Here is a 17,630-nt window from a genome sequence, read left to right as displayed (position 1 = left end):
GGGTACATATCACTTCCTCCTTTGATCTATCCTCATTTGCCTCAAAAGGAGGAAAAAAAATCTTTTCCTGCCCAAAGTTAATCCTTTCCTGGTGCAATGGATCCCACTATTCCACCACCTTTGGGACCTTGCTTTCCCAGTTATGACATTTCTCTAGTCACTCTCCAGACTGACTGTCAGCTCTTTAAAAGCAGAGGTCTCATCTTATACCTCCCTGAGTAGCCTGTACCAAAGACAATGGCTAGTACATACAGCAAATGCTCAGACACTTGCAGATGGAAGATCTAGATTTAAAACTGCACAGTCACATTTAACTCTTCCTTCCTCCTTGTGCCTCACAACCATTCACCAAACTCTGCCAAGACTTCCTTTTCATTTCCACATTATCAAATTCTTCCTTCCTGTTCCCACTATTCTAATTCAAGCCTTGCAGGTCACAGATGCATTTCAGCAGAAGCCTCCTGACTCTATTTTCTCCTGGCTCCAATTCACTTAGCACATGAACTAATATGCTTATCTCTCCACTCTCATATCTAAAAACCTCCAGTGGGTTCTCACTGCCCAAAAGATCACAACTTCTACCCAGTCCAACTCCTAATCTGAGAACCTAATCTGAACTCTGGCCACATCTTTCCAGCCTTATTGCCAACTGTTTCACCACCTTCCAAATCCCCTGTTCCAACAAAATAGTTCGTGCTGTTGCCTGGACAAAAGAAAAAAGCCATCCCACTCCTTTGGCTACCCAAGTCTTATCTATCTCAAGAACCATGTCAAATGCCATTCCTGTTCCCAAGCTGTAACAATACCTCAACCTAGAGACTACTCTGTCCCCTTGCCTGTCTTACTACTTCAGCAGTTTTTGCTAGTGCTGCTGATTTGGCTCTTAGAGGACACAACTGTATTTTATCCTGTGACCAGAAGCCACAGGACAAACATCAAGACTCAATTTTCTACAACTCCTCAGTTCATGGCACAAGGTTTCACCCTTAATAAGAGTTCAATTAACCTGGGCTAATTAGCTATCTAGGGAAGACAGGAAGAGGACTGGAGTGGTGGGGTAGGCCTCACCTAGGGGATCGGAGCGGCGGGGGGTAGGTCCTGCTGCAGGGCCCTCGGCCCAGTCCAACTTGCCACGGGCAATGAGGTACTTCTTGGCTTTGGATAGCAGTGCTGGGAAGTCCTCCTGGGAGGCCGCAAAGCTCTCAATTTTATTCTTCACAGAACCCAGCACCTATGAAGCACAACTTCATGACATTTCTGTGTGGCTCTACACTGATGGTCCTTTCTAATCCCACTGGGTCTGTTCCCAGCCCCCCCAGGGTCACTCCAGCTGCGGGCCTGGCCCACCATGGAGCCTGGACGCACCCATGCATGCATGCATCGCACACCTGCAGCAGGGACTTGACACTGGGCTGGAAGACCATGTTGGTGTTGAGCAGGAAAGAGCGGAGCAGGGGCTGGGGGTGACAGGCCAGCTGGGCCACCAGCCCCGTCAGCAGGAAGTTGACATAGACGGAGTTCTGCAGCATGTTCTCGAGTTTGGCAAAGAGCACAGCCATGAAGGGGCCTGGGGAGGTTGGGCACAAGGATACAAGGCCTGAACACAATGCACATCACACGCATTCCTCCCAAAACCAAGAGACCCCCCCCGCCACTAGATGAAAATCATTTGTATGTCAGTGTCTGGGTTATATTTAAGTATCCTGTGATCACCTACTCTGGAAGAGATGAAATGGTAGATACCATGTGGACCCAAAAGTCCACACGCCAGCTTTACACTCAGGATGAAGAGCCAGATCATAGGCTCTGGAGTCAGACAGACCTGGTTTCAAATTCCAGCTTTACCCTTTACTAGTTAAGCTGCTGGATGAATCAAAATTCTCTAAGCATAGTGTCCTACTTAACAAAATAAAATATACCCACCTCACAGGGTTATTAAAAAGATCAAAGAAATATTCCTATAAAGCAGTTAGCCCAAGATGTAGCAAATTATAAGTTTTCAGTAATAACTATAAACTACATAATGTCTCTCAGTATTTTAAAAAGTTTCACCCAAGAGACATAACAGAAGAAAGAACAAGCAAGAAAGTGATTAGGACCAAAAGAAGAATCAGGTTACACACAAGACAGAGGATAACACTACACCTGGATCAGAAAGAAAGCAAGAATGAACTGTAACAAAGACAAAGGTAACTACGAAAGCCAACTTAAAAGATAGGGGAGAAATCTCTGGGAGCCCCAAAGAAGAAATCAGCTGTGTTCAGGAACTGGGAACCAAGAAGGTAGAAGAGAATTTATAGAAAAAAGTTTAGTTCAGAGCCAGAGAAAACTGACTCAGAACAGACTCTTTGCTGGGTGAGAGGATAACAGAAGGGATTAGAATGATCTACTGGGAGAAGTGGCCTCAACTGAGCCAGATCACCAGCAGGAGGACTCTAGAGCCATCAGTCTGTCTGACCAGTGATCTGTAAGGGAAAGGGATTAAACCTAAGAACTGCACCATGAACTGAGACAGGAGAGCAACAAAGGGAAAGAGGCAATGAATTCCAAAAAAGATCCTAGAACATTCTCCACTCCAAATGCACGTGACTGGCCTTAGCTCCATACAACTCTAGCTTAACAGGGTCCTAAGACACCCCATAACTCTGTCCTTCTGTTTCTCTCATTTCCTGGGACTTTCTTACATGAGAAAATTCAAAAAGCTCAGAAGAGTTTACAAAGAAGAAAAGGGACACAGCTTCAACTAATGTTTCAAGAATGTGGTAAAACCTGCATACCACCTTCTAATGGTACTGAGCAGGAAGAAGCAAAGCTTAAATAAATGGAAACACATTTTCTGTAGTCTGCAAGACGGAGTTGTCGTGACTCTAGAGCAGAAGCCTTGATGCTATGCAAGCAGGATGGCAGCATATCCCAGGCCCAGTTAGGACATGTACTGCTCAAGGCACAATAACTTGACTACAAACAACCAGAAGATGGGCGTATACCTTGGTCAACTTATATCTGCCTTGCAGCCAAAAGATGACAATCCTAGTAAAAAGCTACCACGTGCTGAGTTCTCCCAAGGTACCAGCATCACAGTAAGTGGTTTACACGCGTCAATGATATGAAGGGACACTAACTCAAGGTGTGTCTAGACACTGCTTCTCAGAGGTGGTGTATTTTGTTTGTTTGTTTTCCCCCTAGAGTGAGGTGGGGAGTAAGGATAAGAACCAGATAAGAGCTGGGATGGTAAAGCTGGATCTCAAATAAAAACAAAGAGGAGTTAGCCCAGTGACTCAGGTCAGGTCTAACTCCAGGGTCTTTAGAAAGACCAAAAGAGCTCAGTTGGGGAGATCAGAGCTACACTTTTCTCATTTGCCCTCAAAGAGGCATTTCACTCTATCTGCTTCAGTCCTTACTACTAATGATGAGTCTGTAAGAAAGTCTTACTGGGTAATTATAGCAACCAACAAGGTACAAGGACAGAAAACAGCAAAAACCTGAAATTGAGTCCTTCTCTAAAGAGACTAGGAGAAGAAAGGAGGCCAGGGCAGAGTAGGGGGAAGAACTCCAGAAGAGATGATCCTAGGTCACAGAAAAGTTGATAGGAGACCCAACACCCAGACAAATATACGGGTGGGAACAGCATGGAACAGCATGGCTTACAGATGCCTCACATACAGAACACCACATATGTCCTCCATATGTATTGTTCAGATATATTGCTGTGATTTACCAGGAAACACCAAACACATCCTGATCACAATCTCAGGAAATGGCCAGACTAGGGAAGAGGAGGAACATGCACATAGAACATACAAGGCTCAGACATAAATTAATACTCAAACCAGCACAAGCATGGAAGACATATAGACAGACACAGAGACCCAAGTATGACATGTATCTGGAAGGGATCCAAGCAAAATGGATGAGGAGCTAGGCAAGTACATGGAAATGACATGGAAAAGAAGTCTCAGAAATCAGCACAAACATGTTGAATACATGCAAAGAGTACGCAAAGGGGAAGGCCTAGGCTAAGTAGCTTACCAGTGAAGGGCTGGCTTGGCAGCTGGTTGAGCGTCCGCAATGGGCTGCTGAGGAAGGGGCCAGGGGGCTCAGGGGGACAGGTGAAGCTCTCATAGGCCTCCTCCTCCTCAAGAGGTAGTGGAGGCTCTAGCGGGGGTTCTGAGCCAGCCCCCCCATTGCTTAATGCCACCTCCAGTTCCCGGAGCTCCTGCCCAAAGCCCTCTAGTCCTGCCATGCCCTCGGAGGTGCTCTCTGGCAGTTCCCCAGGCCCCTCCTGGGGCACCCGACGAACCTTCTTGGCCCCCTCAGGCCATGGTCCTGGCACCCCATTGAGCTGGGGAGGGGGCAGGTGGCCAGGGCCCTCCCCTATACCCCCAGAAAGCCCTCCACTCCCCAGCTCTTCCTCCTCCCCTTCCCCCACATTGTCCCTGTCCTCCTCAGGCAGTAGGCTGCGTTTCTTAGTCCGGGAGCCAACAGGACTAGGCTCAGGAGGGGGCCGCTCGCCATCATAGGGGGCAGACCAGGTACGGCAGGCTCGGACACACCGGTCCACACCACGGCGCGCCTCACGCAGATACTCCAGGTAATTGTCTTCCAGCTCACCAGGCTCCTCCACAGAGCTGGGCCGTCGGCCAGGGCTGGAGGCTGGGGATGCAGCAAGCCCTGGTGAGCGAGGGGCTGGAGCTGGGGATTCCGAGCCACCCAGACTCTGCTGTCGCAGGAAGAGGGCCAGACGAGACGGTGTGGAGGGCCGGGGCACTGTCACCACAGAAGAGGAGTCAACACTTGGGCTTCCAGGGCCTACAGAGGGAAAAAAAACATAAGAGGAATCAAAGAGACAGAGGGCCAGGAGGAGGAATAAGGCACCTAGGGAGACTAAGAGAGAAGGCAGTGAAGCAGCAAAGAAATGTGACCTATTTAGGCAGCTGATTCTCCACCCTCCAAATTAAGCTTTTCTGCATCCACCACCCCCTCTCACCACCCCCAATACCAAAGAAACAATGGAAAATAGAAACAATACATGACTGGAATGAAGAAGAGGAACAGCTTTGCTCAGAAGCTAAATTTCTTTGGTGGATTTAAGGCATCAACCTCCCCAAAGATGAAAATGCCACTCATGGCCATCTCCCTCCCCGCACCCAAACCCCACCTTCTTGCTAGGCTCCCCAGAACCCAGGCCATACCCGTTGTGTCCTCCCTTCTCCCTGCCTCTCTGCTAGGCCCACCTCGTGCCCATGAGGCATGCTCTGGACGGGGTGGGCTAGGGGCACGATGCCGACAACAGCGTGGGATAAGGGAGAGAAACTTGTCTGCAGCTCGTCCATATAGGTCCACATCACGTACAGCTGGCTTCTGGCTCAGCATCACATGGTTACACGGGACGAGATACCTGGGAAAGCAGAAAAAGGAGCACAGGATAGATCAGAAAGGAAGGACAGGGCTTGGGAGAACATCAGGCCAATGGAACTACATGGCCAAGACAGGCTCCAAGAACATCAGGCCAATAGAAACACATGGCTAAGCCAGGCCAATGGAACTACATGGCTAAGCCATGCTCCACATGAGCAACCCCAATACAACCCATCGCCCCAGCAATGCACAAGGCCTTGAGAGTTCAGGATCAGCCATCCCTCAGCCCTGCCCCCACAGGTACCTGAGAACCAGCTGCAGCAGGACATCCTCACAGCTGAGGTTCAGTAGGGTCCTGAAGAGACTCAGAGAGACCATGCAGAGCTGGGGGGGTGGGGGAGGAGGGAGGGAGTCACCATAAGAGCTCTCTACCCACCAAGATGTTTACCAAATGGGAACCCCCCAGCCCCAGGCCCAACCAACCACTCCTAGAGTAGCATGTGCATAGGGCCTGGCACAGAATGATCATTTGCATATTAAATAAATGATCACATGATCTTTGTAGGCAAGACCTCACTATTCACAGATAGGAATGAACCATGTGTCACGTTCTATATTTCTACAGACCATACACATGTCAGCAGACTCTCTGGTTACATACCCCTGTCAGCAGAGATTCCAGTAGTAGTACTTAATGGAATGAATACCCATGAAGAAAGACCCTAGGAAATACTGGGACTGAGGGAATGACTAACAGGAGACAACAACAATATGATAACTAAGTGAATGCCTGTCAGCAGAGACTGCGGCTGCACAGTAACTAAATGCCTACCAACAAGAAACCAGAGGGAACCTGGAAGAATCCCAGCTGGGAAGTGGGCGGGGCTGTGAACATGGAGTCTGAGTCACCTCTCCAACACTGATGTATCTCTAAGAAGGTAGAAGAAAGAAAAGCTCAAGCACAGCTGACAGGAAAAGGAAAAAATAGGTGGGTCCAGAATAGAGGAAACCATTTGTTTTAGAAAATAAGAAGCGTGGTTCTTCTCTGGCTAGGCGAAGAGAGTGGAAGACAACAGACACAAGTAAGCACTCCCTCACTCCTTTGAATCCCCACAGCACTTTCTCTCTACTTCCCTTATGGCAAGTATACCTAGAGCTCCCTGAAGATGACTATTGGGTCTTAGGCCAGGGCACACTGCATAGTCTAGATGCTCATCATTTACTAAATAAATGTGGGAAGATTAAAAGCCAACTGCAGTGGGAAAGAGATGAGATATCAGTTCACATATTTGGATATTTGCAAGGATGTTCAGATTTACCCTAAATAACCATTTTAACTAGCAATGAAAACATTCACACTCACTGAAAGGTTGTGAGGTAGGTAGAAAAATGGTCCCCCAAAGATGTCCAGGTCCTAATCCCCATAACCTGTAAGTATTTTACCCTACATGACAAAAGGTACTTTGCAGATATGATTACGGTTATGAAAGTTGAGGTGGGGAAAGTAGCATGGATTATCCAGGAAGGCACAATCAAATCACTTGAGTCCTTAAAAGCGCAGGACCTTCACCAGCTGGGTCAAAAAGATATCTGAAGCTTGAGAGGGACTTGATTCACCATTGATGGCTCTGAGGATGAAAGAAGGGGGCTACAAACCAAGGAATTTGGTTGGCCTCTAGAATCTGGGAATGGTCCTCAGCTGACAGCCAGCAAGAAAATGGGAATCTCAGTCCTGGAACTGCAATGAAATAAATTCTACCAGCAACCCTACTGAGCAAGGAAACAGATCCACTCCTAGAGACTCCAGAAAGGAACACAGCCCTGAAAACATTTTGATTTTAGCCTAGTGAGATCTGTGTCTCAGACGTATGACCTACAGAACTGTAAGATAATAAATTTGTGTGTTTTAAGCCACTATGTTTGTGGTGATTTGTTATGACAGCAATGGGAAACTAAAACAGGCACAGAGACTGACTAGCCAGCATGATTCACTTGAAGCCACAAAAGAAAAGCTTAAAGAAGTTCAAAGTCAGGGCAGCAGAATCAAGACTAAAAAAGGCCAAACAGTAGAAAGGAAAGCCCCGGCATCCTGAAATCAGAAACAATCTTGTCCTCCAAGAAGCAGGAAACAAGAAGAAATACCCCAAAAACATGAAGTCTCCTGAGACGAGAGGACCAAATGCAAGACTAATAAAATTAAATGCTGAAGACTAAAGACAATGAGAGAGAGTCAAAGAAGTGAGGATAAGATTAAGACGAAAGGAATATGGAGATAGCCCAACATAGGAAAAAAAGAAAAAAAAAATCAACCTCAAGAAGGAAATTAACTGTCTCAAAACACGAAGAGGACATTCCATCAGGCTGAATAGATAAAAGACCATGGTCTAACTTTAGCATAATGCGAAATTGGTATCTTTGTAAAATTAAAGCTTTGACATCTATTTCCTATTGATTTTAGACAATAATTCCTAATTAACCCAGGCATGTATCATAAGTACTTTTTGGAATATTGTAAAAATACACATGCCCTGTATATTATAATCCAAGAAATCTAAGGCAGGGAGCCTAGAAACTGTTGTAGCTGTTGCCATTTTCAAAGTGGCACCTGGTTCAGAAACACTGGTCTAATCAAAGTCAGTGTAGAATACTTCATCCATACCCTTAGTATTCAAAAACCTCACCTACACAAAACAGCTATCCCAAAACCTCACCTACCAAGAGGCCTACTACCAGGTATCTCAATGTATCTGAATGATTTTCAACAGTTTTCCAGAACCTTTAGTAATCTGAGAACTTCTATTTTAAATACAAGGACCTAGGGAACTTCAATCTGTTATAAGAAGGAAACAAAAAAATGGTTCCAAAGCTAAATAAATGGCATAAAGTTCATGACTAAATGAATGCTTTATTCCCCTAGAAAGACTCTGGGTCTTTATTACTGGAAACTACTTACTCCTCTTTCATACATATTTCTACTGATTAAAATCCAAACTGCTTACCATGGTCTACAAGGTCATGCATGACTGAATCTTACCTACCTCTCTTTCACCTCATTCCCTTCTCCCCCTTGCTCACTACACCTCCAGTCTTACTGGTCTTTTATTTCCTCAAATACACTCACTCATCCCCATCTCATGTACTGTGCATGCTGCACCCTCTGCTCAGACTCTTCTTCCACTTGTTCTTCAATAGGTGAACTCCCTCATGACCTTTAGGTCTTAGCTCAATGTCACCTCCTCAGAAAGGTTTCTGACCACCTTATTATTTTCTAAACAGCTGTTTGGTTTTTTCATAACAGTGACCACAACTTTCAATTATTTTATTAATGGGTTTGTATAAAGTAAGGAAGCTCCATGACACCAGCAACTATGCCTACCTTGTTTACCACTTATCCTTAGTAGGAGAAAACAGTAAGTAAAACATTCAGTAAAAATGTTCAGGAGGAAGGAATGTTTAAGTAGGTAGGTGGGGAGATGGGTGCCCCAAATTACAGCACTTCAAATGTGGCAAATCCAAAGGGGAAAAAAGCTAAGCATACCAGTAGCAGCTGGATCACCTATCAAAGCAAACACAAAACCTGGGGAAGTGATCTCAGTCACCCACAGCAGGCCACAGTACAATACACAGCTGAAGAGAACCCCAGGCCAATGCTACATCGCAAGTACAGCACAATGGCAAAACCCCTAGTCATGATGAGGAGCCAGTTATCCAGAAAAAGTAATGTGTTCTAGATTCATATATTACAAAAGCAAGGGAGCTACTCCCAAAGTGGTCAAAAGTTTAATACTGGACAGTAAATGCCACCTAACTTTGAAGTGACTGCTGGAGACAAAGGCCAAAGAAGGGCAGGCACACCCTCCCAGAACAAAGTTCAGAGAGAGAAGATGGCTCACCCAGGTAAGCCAGGACAGAGGTAGGGGCCATACCCGGGAGTTGCTGCCAATACGGGCAACGAGGGTGTCAAGGATGGTGTGGGTGTCATGCCGGTGTAACAGCAGGAATCGCAGGAAGGTACGGAGCAAAGCAGGCTCTGAGATACTCCGTAGGAAAAGCTCCAGATAGGCGGTACTGGCGATCATCTCCTCCACAGAGGTCTGGACGAAGGGGAGGGAAAGTTTGGAAATTTAGGGCTTCCCTGTACATGTACTAAGTTATTTTCCCCGAGCTCTAAGGAGGAACCAGGAGAAGATAGGGAAAAGGGGAAGAGTACCCAGCCCACTACTTCCCACATTGGTCCTGGCACTGGGGTCACCACCCCTCAGCCTTGCCACCCATAACTCTCACCTTATGCAGGGCAGGGCCCATGACAGGCACCAAGAACCCATTATGGATATAATCAACTAGCTGCTTCTGCACCAAAGGGTGAGCCACCTGTAGGGGTACAACAGAGAAGGAGGAAGAATGTGAGGTGGCCACTGTCTGGAAGGGAATAGAATGGTACAAGCAGGCACCCCACCCCCAAGATGGCAGAACAGCAGAACTCCAGGGAATGTGCCCCCTTCCCACCCCATTTGCCCAGAATGACCAAGAACCAGTCCTCCTGGGAAGGTGCAATCCCACCTGAATGACTGCATTGCAGAATTCTAGGGAACTCATGAAGAGCGCAAGGGCTGGCACTCCCAGCCAATCCTCCCGTCGCAGGCAGTGCCAATCATCCCCTGGAACCTCAATCTTGCGGGGCAGTGAGGAGTACAGGGCACTCAGCCCTGTGGCCAGCACCTGGGGGCCATCCCCAAGGACAGGTTACCAAAAGCTCAGACAATACATAAAAGGGAACCAGGGGAGCTATTAACCCAGAGTTTTGATGGGACTAGGGGAAAGAACTATTCCTCAAGCAGATATTTAGTTATCCAATGTGCCAGGACATCACCTGGGAACACTGGTCCATGAAGAGTCTTAGTATCTATGCTGTCCACCTAAGCCCATGTTTCATCCCCACCCCAACTCCAGGCACTGTTTTCAAACCCAGGGGGCTACCACCTAAAGGAAAAGTACCCAGTACATAGCCCCTCCACATCTTCTGGATAGCAAGGTGCTGTCTAGTGTCTATACACCATACCCTACCCCCCATCCCAGGAGGTGCTGACCGGGCAGAAGTAAGAGTGATCTGCAATGTAGCGGCCCACAGTGGGACTCCCGGCCGACAGAGCCATGAGCAGGAGTAGGGCATCACGGGCCTGCTGGCCCAGCGTGCCCTCCCGATGGACGAAGGGAACAAGGCGAGAAAAGAGGAGAAGGCGGGGGGCAGCTCCAGGCTCAGGAGGTGGCTGCAGGAAGAACTCGAGCAATGAAGGTTCCCGGGCCAGACACACACACAGCTGGCTGAGAAGTAGCACCAGGCCTTCATCCAGTGCTGGGCTACTGGGCACAGGACGGCCACAGGCATCCAGCAAGGTCAGCAGAGCCTCACGAACTGGACCGTGTCGCAATAGTGGCTGGCGAGCTTCACTCACTAGCATCTCAAACAGCTTCAGTTGCTCAGCCCGCCGTTCCTCAACCCCATCCCCAAGCTCATCCCATTGAAGCTGCCAAACCAACACACGGGTTAGCAGGTCCTCACGCAAAGCGAACTCCAGCAAGGGCCCAGGGGTCGTGGGGGCTGAGGGGACCACACGATCTTCTACCAGCAGTGTCAACATCTGGTAAGTGTGGTTGCGTACAGCACTGAGATCATCTGCACCCCCAGAAGCTGCCCGAGGGCCTTGCCGCTCCAGGATTCGCACTACCTGGAGAAACAGAAGATAGAAGGAATCTAAGATGATATGATGACTAAATGGGATGGTGAGAGTGAACAGAAGGTTAGGAGAACTCAGGGAGCCAGTGGATTAGGCCATTTGGTATAGAATCTCCTACCTGGGACCAGTGATTCTTGAAGACCATGAGGCAGGTCTCAGGGTCAGCCATGACAGGGGCCTGCAGACTGGACCCCTGAGGTACACGGTGCCCAGGGCCCCGGGAGGCCAATCTGCTCAACCAGTTCATCCTCTCCATGAGGCAGGCTGGGCAGGGCCAGTAGCCAGAGGGCCACACTCTGAGAATTTGCCAGCTGGCAGCTTTCTCCACTTGTGTCTCTAGCCTGCTTCATCCGGTCTGCAGGAGCCAGTAGCTGGCCATGGATCCAGAAGATACACCAGGCTGGAATAGCGAGCCCAGAGGTCACGGCCCAGTCCAGACCTGCAAATCTAATTCAAAGACAGAAAGAAAGGAAGAAATCAACAGAGGAGTTTGCCTCTCTCCACTCTCCAACAGGAAGAACTCAGAGCCACCAATCCACTGAAAATTCCACGCACATATGCAAACACACAGTACCTTAAATATAACGTGTTTTTTTTTTATTTTTTTTTTTTCAACGTTTTTATTTATTTATGGGACAGACAGAGACAGAGCATGAACGGGGGAGGGGCAGAGAGAGAGGGAGACACAGAATCGGAAACAGGCTCCAGGCTCCGAGCCATCAGCCCAGAGCCTGATGCGGGGCTCGAACTCACGGACCGTGAGATCGTGACCTGGCTGAAGTCGGACGCTTAACCAACTGCGCCACCCAGGCGCCCCTAAATATAACGTGTTTAAAACAGAACTCATTCCTACCACCAAACCTATCACTCCTCCAGCTTTCTCCATCTCAAGTACTGATACCAATATTCACCTACATGCTCAGGCCAAAAACTTGAACATCATCCTTATTTCTCCTTTTCCTTAATTCCAATGTCCAGTTTATCAGCAAACCCTATCACCTATACCCTCAAAGCATGTCTTACTATTGCAATAGCTTCCAATCTGGTGTCCATGCTTCCAGTCTTGTTTCCCCCTCCCCTGACAGTCTATTCTACACAAAGTAACCAGAGTGATATTTTTAAAACCTAACTTATGTTACGTCTCTCCTCTCTTGAATACCCTCCAATGACTTCCCATCACACTAGTAATACTCCAAATCCCTTACCGTGGCCTCTGGGTACTCTATGATCTAATCTGTATTAACTTCCTACCATCCTCCTCCTCACTCATACTTTACTCACGCAGGCCTTCTAGAATACTCTCTATTCTCTGGGCTTGGAGTGCTCTTCCCTGATCTTCACATTGTTCACATCACTCCATTTTTTTCGAATGCTGTCTCCTCAGAGAGGCCTTACTTAATTCTATTTAAGTAGTACATCTTCCCACCTTCACTCTCTAGCTTCCTAATCTTCCTTCTTAGCAGTTTTCACTATCAAAAAATATTTACTCGCTTATTTATTTGTCTAGCTTCTCCACCAGAATGTAAGCTCACTGAAGGCAAGGTTTGTCTGTTTTGTTTACTATTGTATCCCCAGTACCTAGAGCAATACCTAGGGACTCAGTAAATATTTGCTCAATGTGTGGACGCTTAAGTGAATGAATGAATAAACAAACGAATGAATGAAGGAACAAGAAACCCAGTCTTGGGGTGCCTGGCTGGCTCAGTTGGTAGAGTATGCAACTCTTGGTCTCAGGATTGTGAGTTCAAGCCCCACATTGGGTATAGAGATTACTTAAAAATAAAATCAGGAAGGAAAGAAGGAAGGAAGGAAGGAAAGAAGGAACCCAATCTTGATCTGACTCCAGCCCTCCGAGACTACTGAGGAAGAAATATTTTCCTACCTATCACAGTCCCTCCCTAGAATCCCACCCAGTAGGAAATAACCCAAGAGACCCTTAACTAGCTGAACACTCTTAAGGGGGAGAAATCCAGAGCCAACCGAAAGAGTGGAACAATTTTCATTCCAGCGAAGAGCACAGGGACACATTCCCATATACACACAGATACCCCACTCCTGCCAGATATAGCCAACACTCACTCCTGGGGCCATGACATGACACCCTCACTAGGGAAAGGGAAAAAGTACCAAAATAGCTGTTGGCCTAGACCATGGCTCACAGTTCCTTCTCCATCACACCCCTCACCGCCTCAGCAGTATTATCTCTCACAAGTACAAAAACTTCAGAAGAAAGGCGTGGTTCAGTTGTCCTTCCTCTTTAAGCTCAACAAGGGCTGAAGGAACCCAGAGACCTGGCAATAGCCCCACACTCAGCCCTCGGGTTATGTTACCACCATCCCCTTCCACCCAGATACTCTCTCTTACAGTTACCACCAACTCACAACCAAAGGAAGGTAGCAACTATACTTAAGGAAGCCTTCTGTAAAATAGGAGACAGTTTTATAAAGGGCAGGGCCAGCCCTAAACAGCAGGCAGGGTTCACTCACCGTACATCCGTACTGATAATGTACTGAGCACTCTGCTAAATAATCAATGCAAATACAAAGACAGATAAAAACAGTTGGAGGGGAGCATAAACAATACCTCCAATGAATATTATAAACAGAGGTATTTACAAAAGTATCACAGGGATATGAAAGCAAGTAATTCTGCATGAAAGACTATAATGGGGATTCCAGAAAAGAGATGACTTCTGACTTAAATCTTTAACAACTGAAATACTGGCAACAAAGAGAGCAGAGGAAAAGACCTTCATACTAAAAACAGTATGTAGAGAGGTGCCTGGGTGGCTCAGTCAGTTAAGGGTCTGACTTCAGTTCAGGTCATGATCTCACGGTTCGTGGGTTCAAGCCCCATGTCGGGCTCTGTGCTGACAGCTCAGAGCCTAGAGTCTGCTTCTGTATCTCCCTCTCTCTCTGCTCCTCTGCTGCTCTCACTCAGTCTCTCTCAAAAATAAGTAAGCAGTAATAAATTTTTTTTTAATTAAAAAAAACCAGTATGTACAAAAATATGGCACTATGAAAGAACATGACAAATCTGAAAAACAGTTCCAACTTGGGGATGGCATAATCACAGACTACTTAGAGAAGAGAGAAACAATATGGAATTGAAGGGTAAATAAGGGTGAAGCTTATAATTAGCAGTGAATAGCAGGCTAACGAGTTTAGGTTTTATCTATTGACACCCCGGAAACAAAAAAGATTTTTTAGACAAGGAAATGACAAGATCAAATTTGCCTTTAAAAATATGTCAAATAGAAGTATAATAAGGTGAATGAGACAGGCAGAAGGCAGATGAAATAAGAGCAGGATTAGAAAAGATAAATCTGATATTCACCTTTATCTTTGCATGTGCCATGTGATAATGAAATTATTTACACCTGTAATATCTCTGCCAATAATACCAAGCTCCTTCAAAAGGGACCATTATCATTCATTCTTTGCAATCACAGTGCCAACACAGTGCCTGGCATTCAAAAATACTTGTGGAACTGAACACTGAATTAAAACCAATTATAGCTAACATATATTGAGCACTTACAATGTGCCAGGCTTTTTTCTAAGTACTATATATATTAGCTCATTTAAATCCCATAAAAACTCTAGATGTACTGGTATCTCCATTTTACACATAAGAAAATCAAAGCCTAGAAAGGTTAGATTTACTGTAAAGTTAGCCAGCTAGTAAGCAAGACTAGAATGCAAATGCAGATAATCTGCCTCCACATTTAACCTAGCCATGAAGTAGAAGCAACAAGACCTGACAAATGAATGGAGGAGAAGAGAAGACTCAGATATGAAGTCTAAGAGATTCAGTAAAAGATAATGCTTAACAGGCAAGGAACACATAACAAAGGGAGGAGTGTTTTAGAAAAAAGGATGAATACAGTTTTGGATATGTTAAGCTTTGAGACACCTATAGAATATCCACGATGTCCAGAAAGCAAACAGAAATATTATACGTGAGCTCAAGCGTGAAATCAAGAATAAGGATATACATCCAGAAGTCAACAACTAATTGGTGATAGATGAAGCTATAGAGAGGGATGGAATCATCCAAAGACATCAGCAGATCCTGAAAGGAGCCAAGGGTAACATTCTGTGGAAAACCAGGAATTAGGAAAACAAAAGAAGAGGTGTTTTTGAAGACTGTGAAGGTAGCCAGAAATGGAAGGAAAAATCCAAGAAATAATGATAATCTAAAAATCAAGGAAAGGAAGTTTCAAGAAACTAGAGATTGCCATAACATATAGTCTACAGACAAAGTAGAATGAAGATTGAAAACAGTCAGTTTTAGCAATCTAGTTTTAGATAAACTTAGGAAAGTAACTAGTTAAAGAATGACCAAGAGCCAAAGAAATGTAAAATGCAATTATCTGGAAAGTCAGTGACATAGAAGGATGCAAACAAAGCAACAGCTTAAAAAAACTAGGAGGGGTTGGAGGTGGGAAGTCAAGAAAGAGTTTTTATTGTTTGGTTTGGTTTGGTTTGGTTTTATGGGGAGCCTCAAGGTTGTTTGTCAAGTGAGGAAAAGAAGTATGAAGAAAGTAACAGGTTGTGGATAAATACAATGGGGATAATAGAAAAATCAGGTATAGCACTAGTCTGAGAAAAAGAAGTATGTATACCATTTTCTCTGAGGAGGAAAATAGTAATAAAGGATGGGTGCCAGTTCAGGTAAATCTGAAATCTGAAAAAGGGAAGCTAATATCTACTACCACCCCACCACTCACCTAATCTTCTCTCACTCACTCACTCACCCAGGAGAGTCGGGGTGGGGAAGAAGAGAAAGGGGTGAGAAGGTGGTAGAGCCACAGAACAGATGCTCAGTCTTTCATACGTGGTTTCCTATAAACCATCAAACAGTCATACAGACTGGTAACTACCAGCAGCAGGGATGCACTGAAAAGGTACTTATCTGTCTGCCCAAGTACTGAAGATACCAAGTAAGCATGGGCTGGGGAGGGCAAAGCCAACAGTTGAGAATACTAATAAGAAATGTCCCCTTCTACTAGCTCTCTCACTATTATTAGCATTATGTCTTATTGGTTTCCTTAAACTCTGCCTATGCCCTCGTAAATATAATCCCTTTATCAAATTCTTCCCAAACCAAATGCGTTCAATCTGCCCCCCTGAAGACCTTGAATAACAGAAGAATATCTATTACTGCTTACAGAATGCTTTCTCAATCATAATCTCATCTGAGGACTGAAAACAAATAGAGGCCCTAACATCAAGTAAGAATAACACAAAGTAGTAGGTAAAGCAGGAGCTCTGGTGTTCCTCAAATAAAGGTTTGAATCCCAGTCCACCATTTTCCAGTTGTGTGACCTTAAAAAAAATCACCTCCCACATCAAAGCCTCAGTTTACATAAACTCCTGATGAAATAAGTGTTGTTACTGTTTTAAAAATTAAATAAGAGGGGCGCCTGGGTGGCTCAGTCGGTTGGGTGTCCGACTTCAGCTCAGGTCATGATCTCGCAGTCCGTGAGTTCGAGCCCCGCATCGGGCTCTGTGCTGACAACTCAGAGCCTGGAGCCTGTTTCAGATTCTGTGTCTCCCTCTCTCTCTGACCCTCCCCCATTCATGCTCTGTCTCTCTCTGTCTCAAAAATAAATAAACATTAAAAAAAAAATTAAAAAAAAATTAAATAAGATAACCTATGTAGCACACCAGGCATATAAAGCAGGTGCTCTGTAAATGGCATGTTCCTTTCCCCATTCCCTCTCCTGATCCTATCTGACCAAGATAACCTCACCTCTAAGAGGAGAGATCTAACCTGCTCTGACCTGTGCATCCCACCACCTCACACTCATACTCTGGTAAGCAAAAGATGAGCCAAGCATCCAGTGTCAGCAAAGTAAAGCTTGATCATGTCCAAAACTAAACAGTCTTTAGCTGCTAGGACTCATTTCCAAAGATTAACAACTAATTCCTACCTTGCAATATAACTGGGGTGCCCACTTCTGCTTTATTACTTGACCAACAAAGGGCACTGCTCACAAACTCAAGAGGGACTAGCCTCCAGGACCTTTCTTCATCCCTCACGATCCCCAACTCTTCTCAAAGACCTCAAAAAGAAAAGCCATACTGAAATCAGTGTCTCAGAACCCAAAAGCTAACACTTAACCCGGGCCCCCTTCACAAACTGTAAAAATACAAAAGGAGACCATAGCTTGGTGTTCCTATCACCTACTTAAGACTCTCTCATTCCCAGCTAACTGTGCAAAGTTCAAAAGCGAGACAAAGAAAATGGAATCACCACTCTATTACTGTGCCATTTCCTGCCACAGCAAAGTCTATAAAAAAGTATACCCCTCTTCCCAGATTTATCATCAGGCTCAGTCACAGGGGAAAAAGAGGAAGAAAGAGCTGATCTTTTAGACCCACAAACAGCCAAGTTCAGTCACTCATCTTAGGGCACAAAATAAAGCCTTACAGGTACATTCAGCAAGGGTGTCTACCAACCTCAGAATAGCAGGCACAGGTAGGAAGGAGGTGGCTCAGTTTTACTGAGGAACCTTTGCCCTGGGAGAGG

General features: G+C 45.7%; 1 protein-coding gene across 5 annotated transcripts in view; it reads right to left on the bottom strand.

The window, feature by feature from the left end:
* The window catches only part of FHIP1B (FHF complex subunit HOOK interacting protein 1B), a 30,651-nt gene that overhangs the window by 8,593 nt on the left and 4,428 nt on the right, over window positions 1-17,630 (bottom strand). For 2 of the 5 annotated variants that reach the window (XM_040461401.1, XM_040461398.1), the window contains exons 2-11: window positions 11,212-11,540; window positions 10,446-11,084; window positions 9,919-10,077; window positions 9,643-9,729; window positions 9,285-9,452; window positions 5,663-5,742; window positions 5,193-5,398; window positions 4,030-4,809; window positions 1,389-1,567; window positions 1,069-1,231 (exon numbers count right to left, since the gene is read on the bottom strand). In XM_040461401.1, coding sequence (XP_040317335.1) covers window positions 1,069-1,231; window positions 1,389-1,567; window positions 4,030-4,809; window positions 5,193-5,398; window positions 5,663-5,742; window positions 9,285-9,452; window positions 9,643-9,729; window positions 9,919-10,077; window positions 10,446-11,084; window positions 11,212-11,349 — 2,599 coding nt within the window. In that variant the 5' untranslated portion in view covers window positions 11,350-11,540. Of the gene's footprint in view, window positions 1-1,068; window positions 1,232-1,365; window positions 1,568-4,029; window positions 4,810-5,192; window positions 5,399-5,662; window positions 5,743-9,284; window positions 9,453-9,642; window positions 9,730-9,918; window positions 10,078-10,445; window positions 11,085-11,211; window positions 11,541-17,630 lie in introns of those variants that run through there. The other 3 variants (XM_040461403.1, XM_040461400.1, XM_040461402.1) reach the window with 3 other exon arrangements.

The sequence above is a fragment of the Herpailurus yagouaroundi genome, unplaced genomic scaffold (genome assembly GCF_014898765.1).
Source record: "Herpailurus yagouaroundi ecotype Mexico unplaced genomic scaffold, PumYag 255, whole genome shotgun sequence".
Lineage (NCBI taxonomy): Eukaryota > Metazoa > Chordata > Mammalia > Carnivora > Felidae > Herpailurus > Herpailurus yagouaroundi.
Note: the sequence above shows the minus strand (reverse complement) of the source record. Positions and strands in the feature narration are given on the sequence as shown.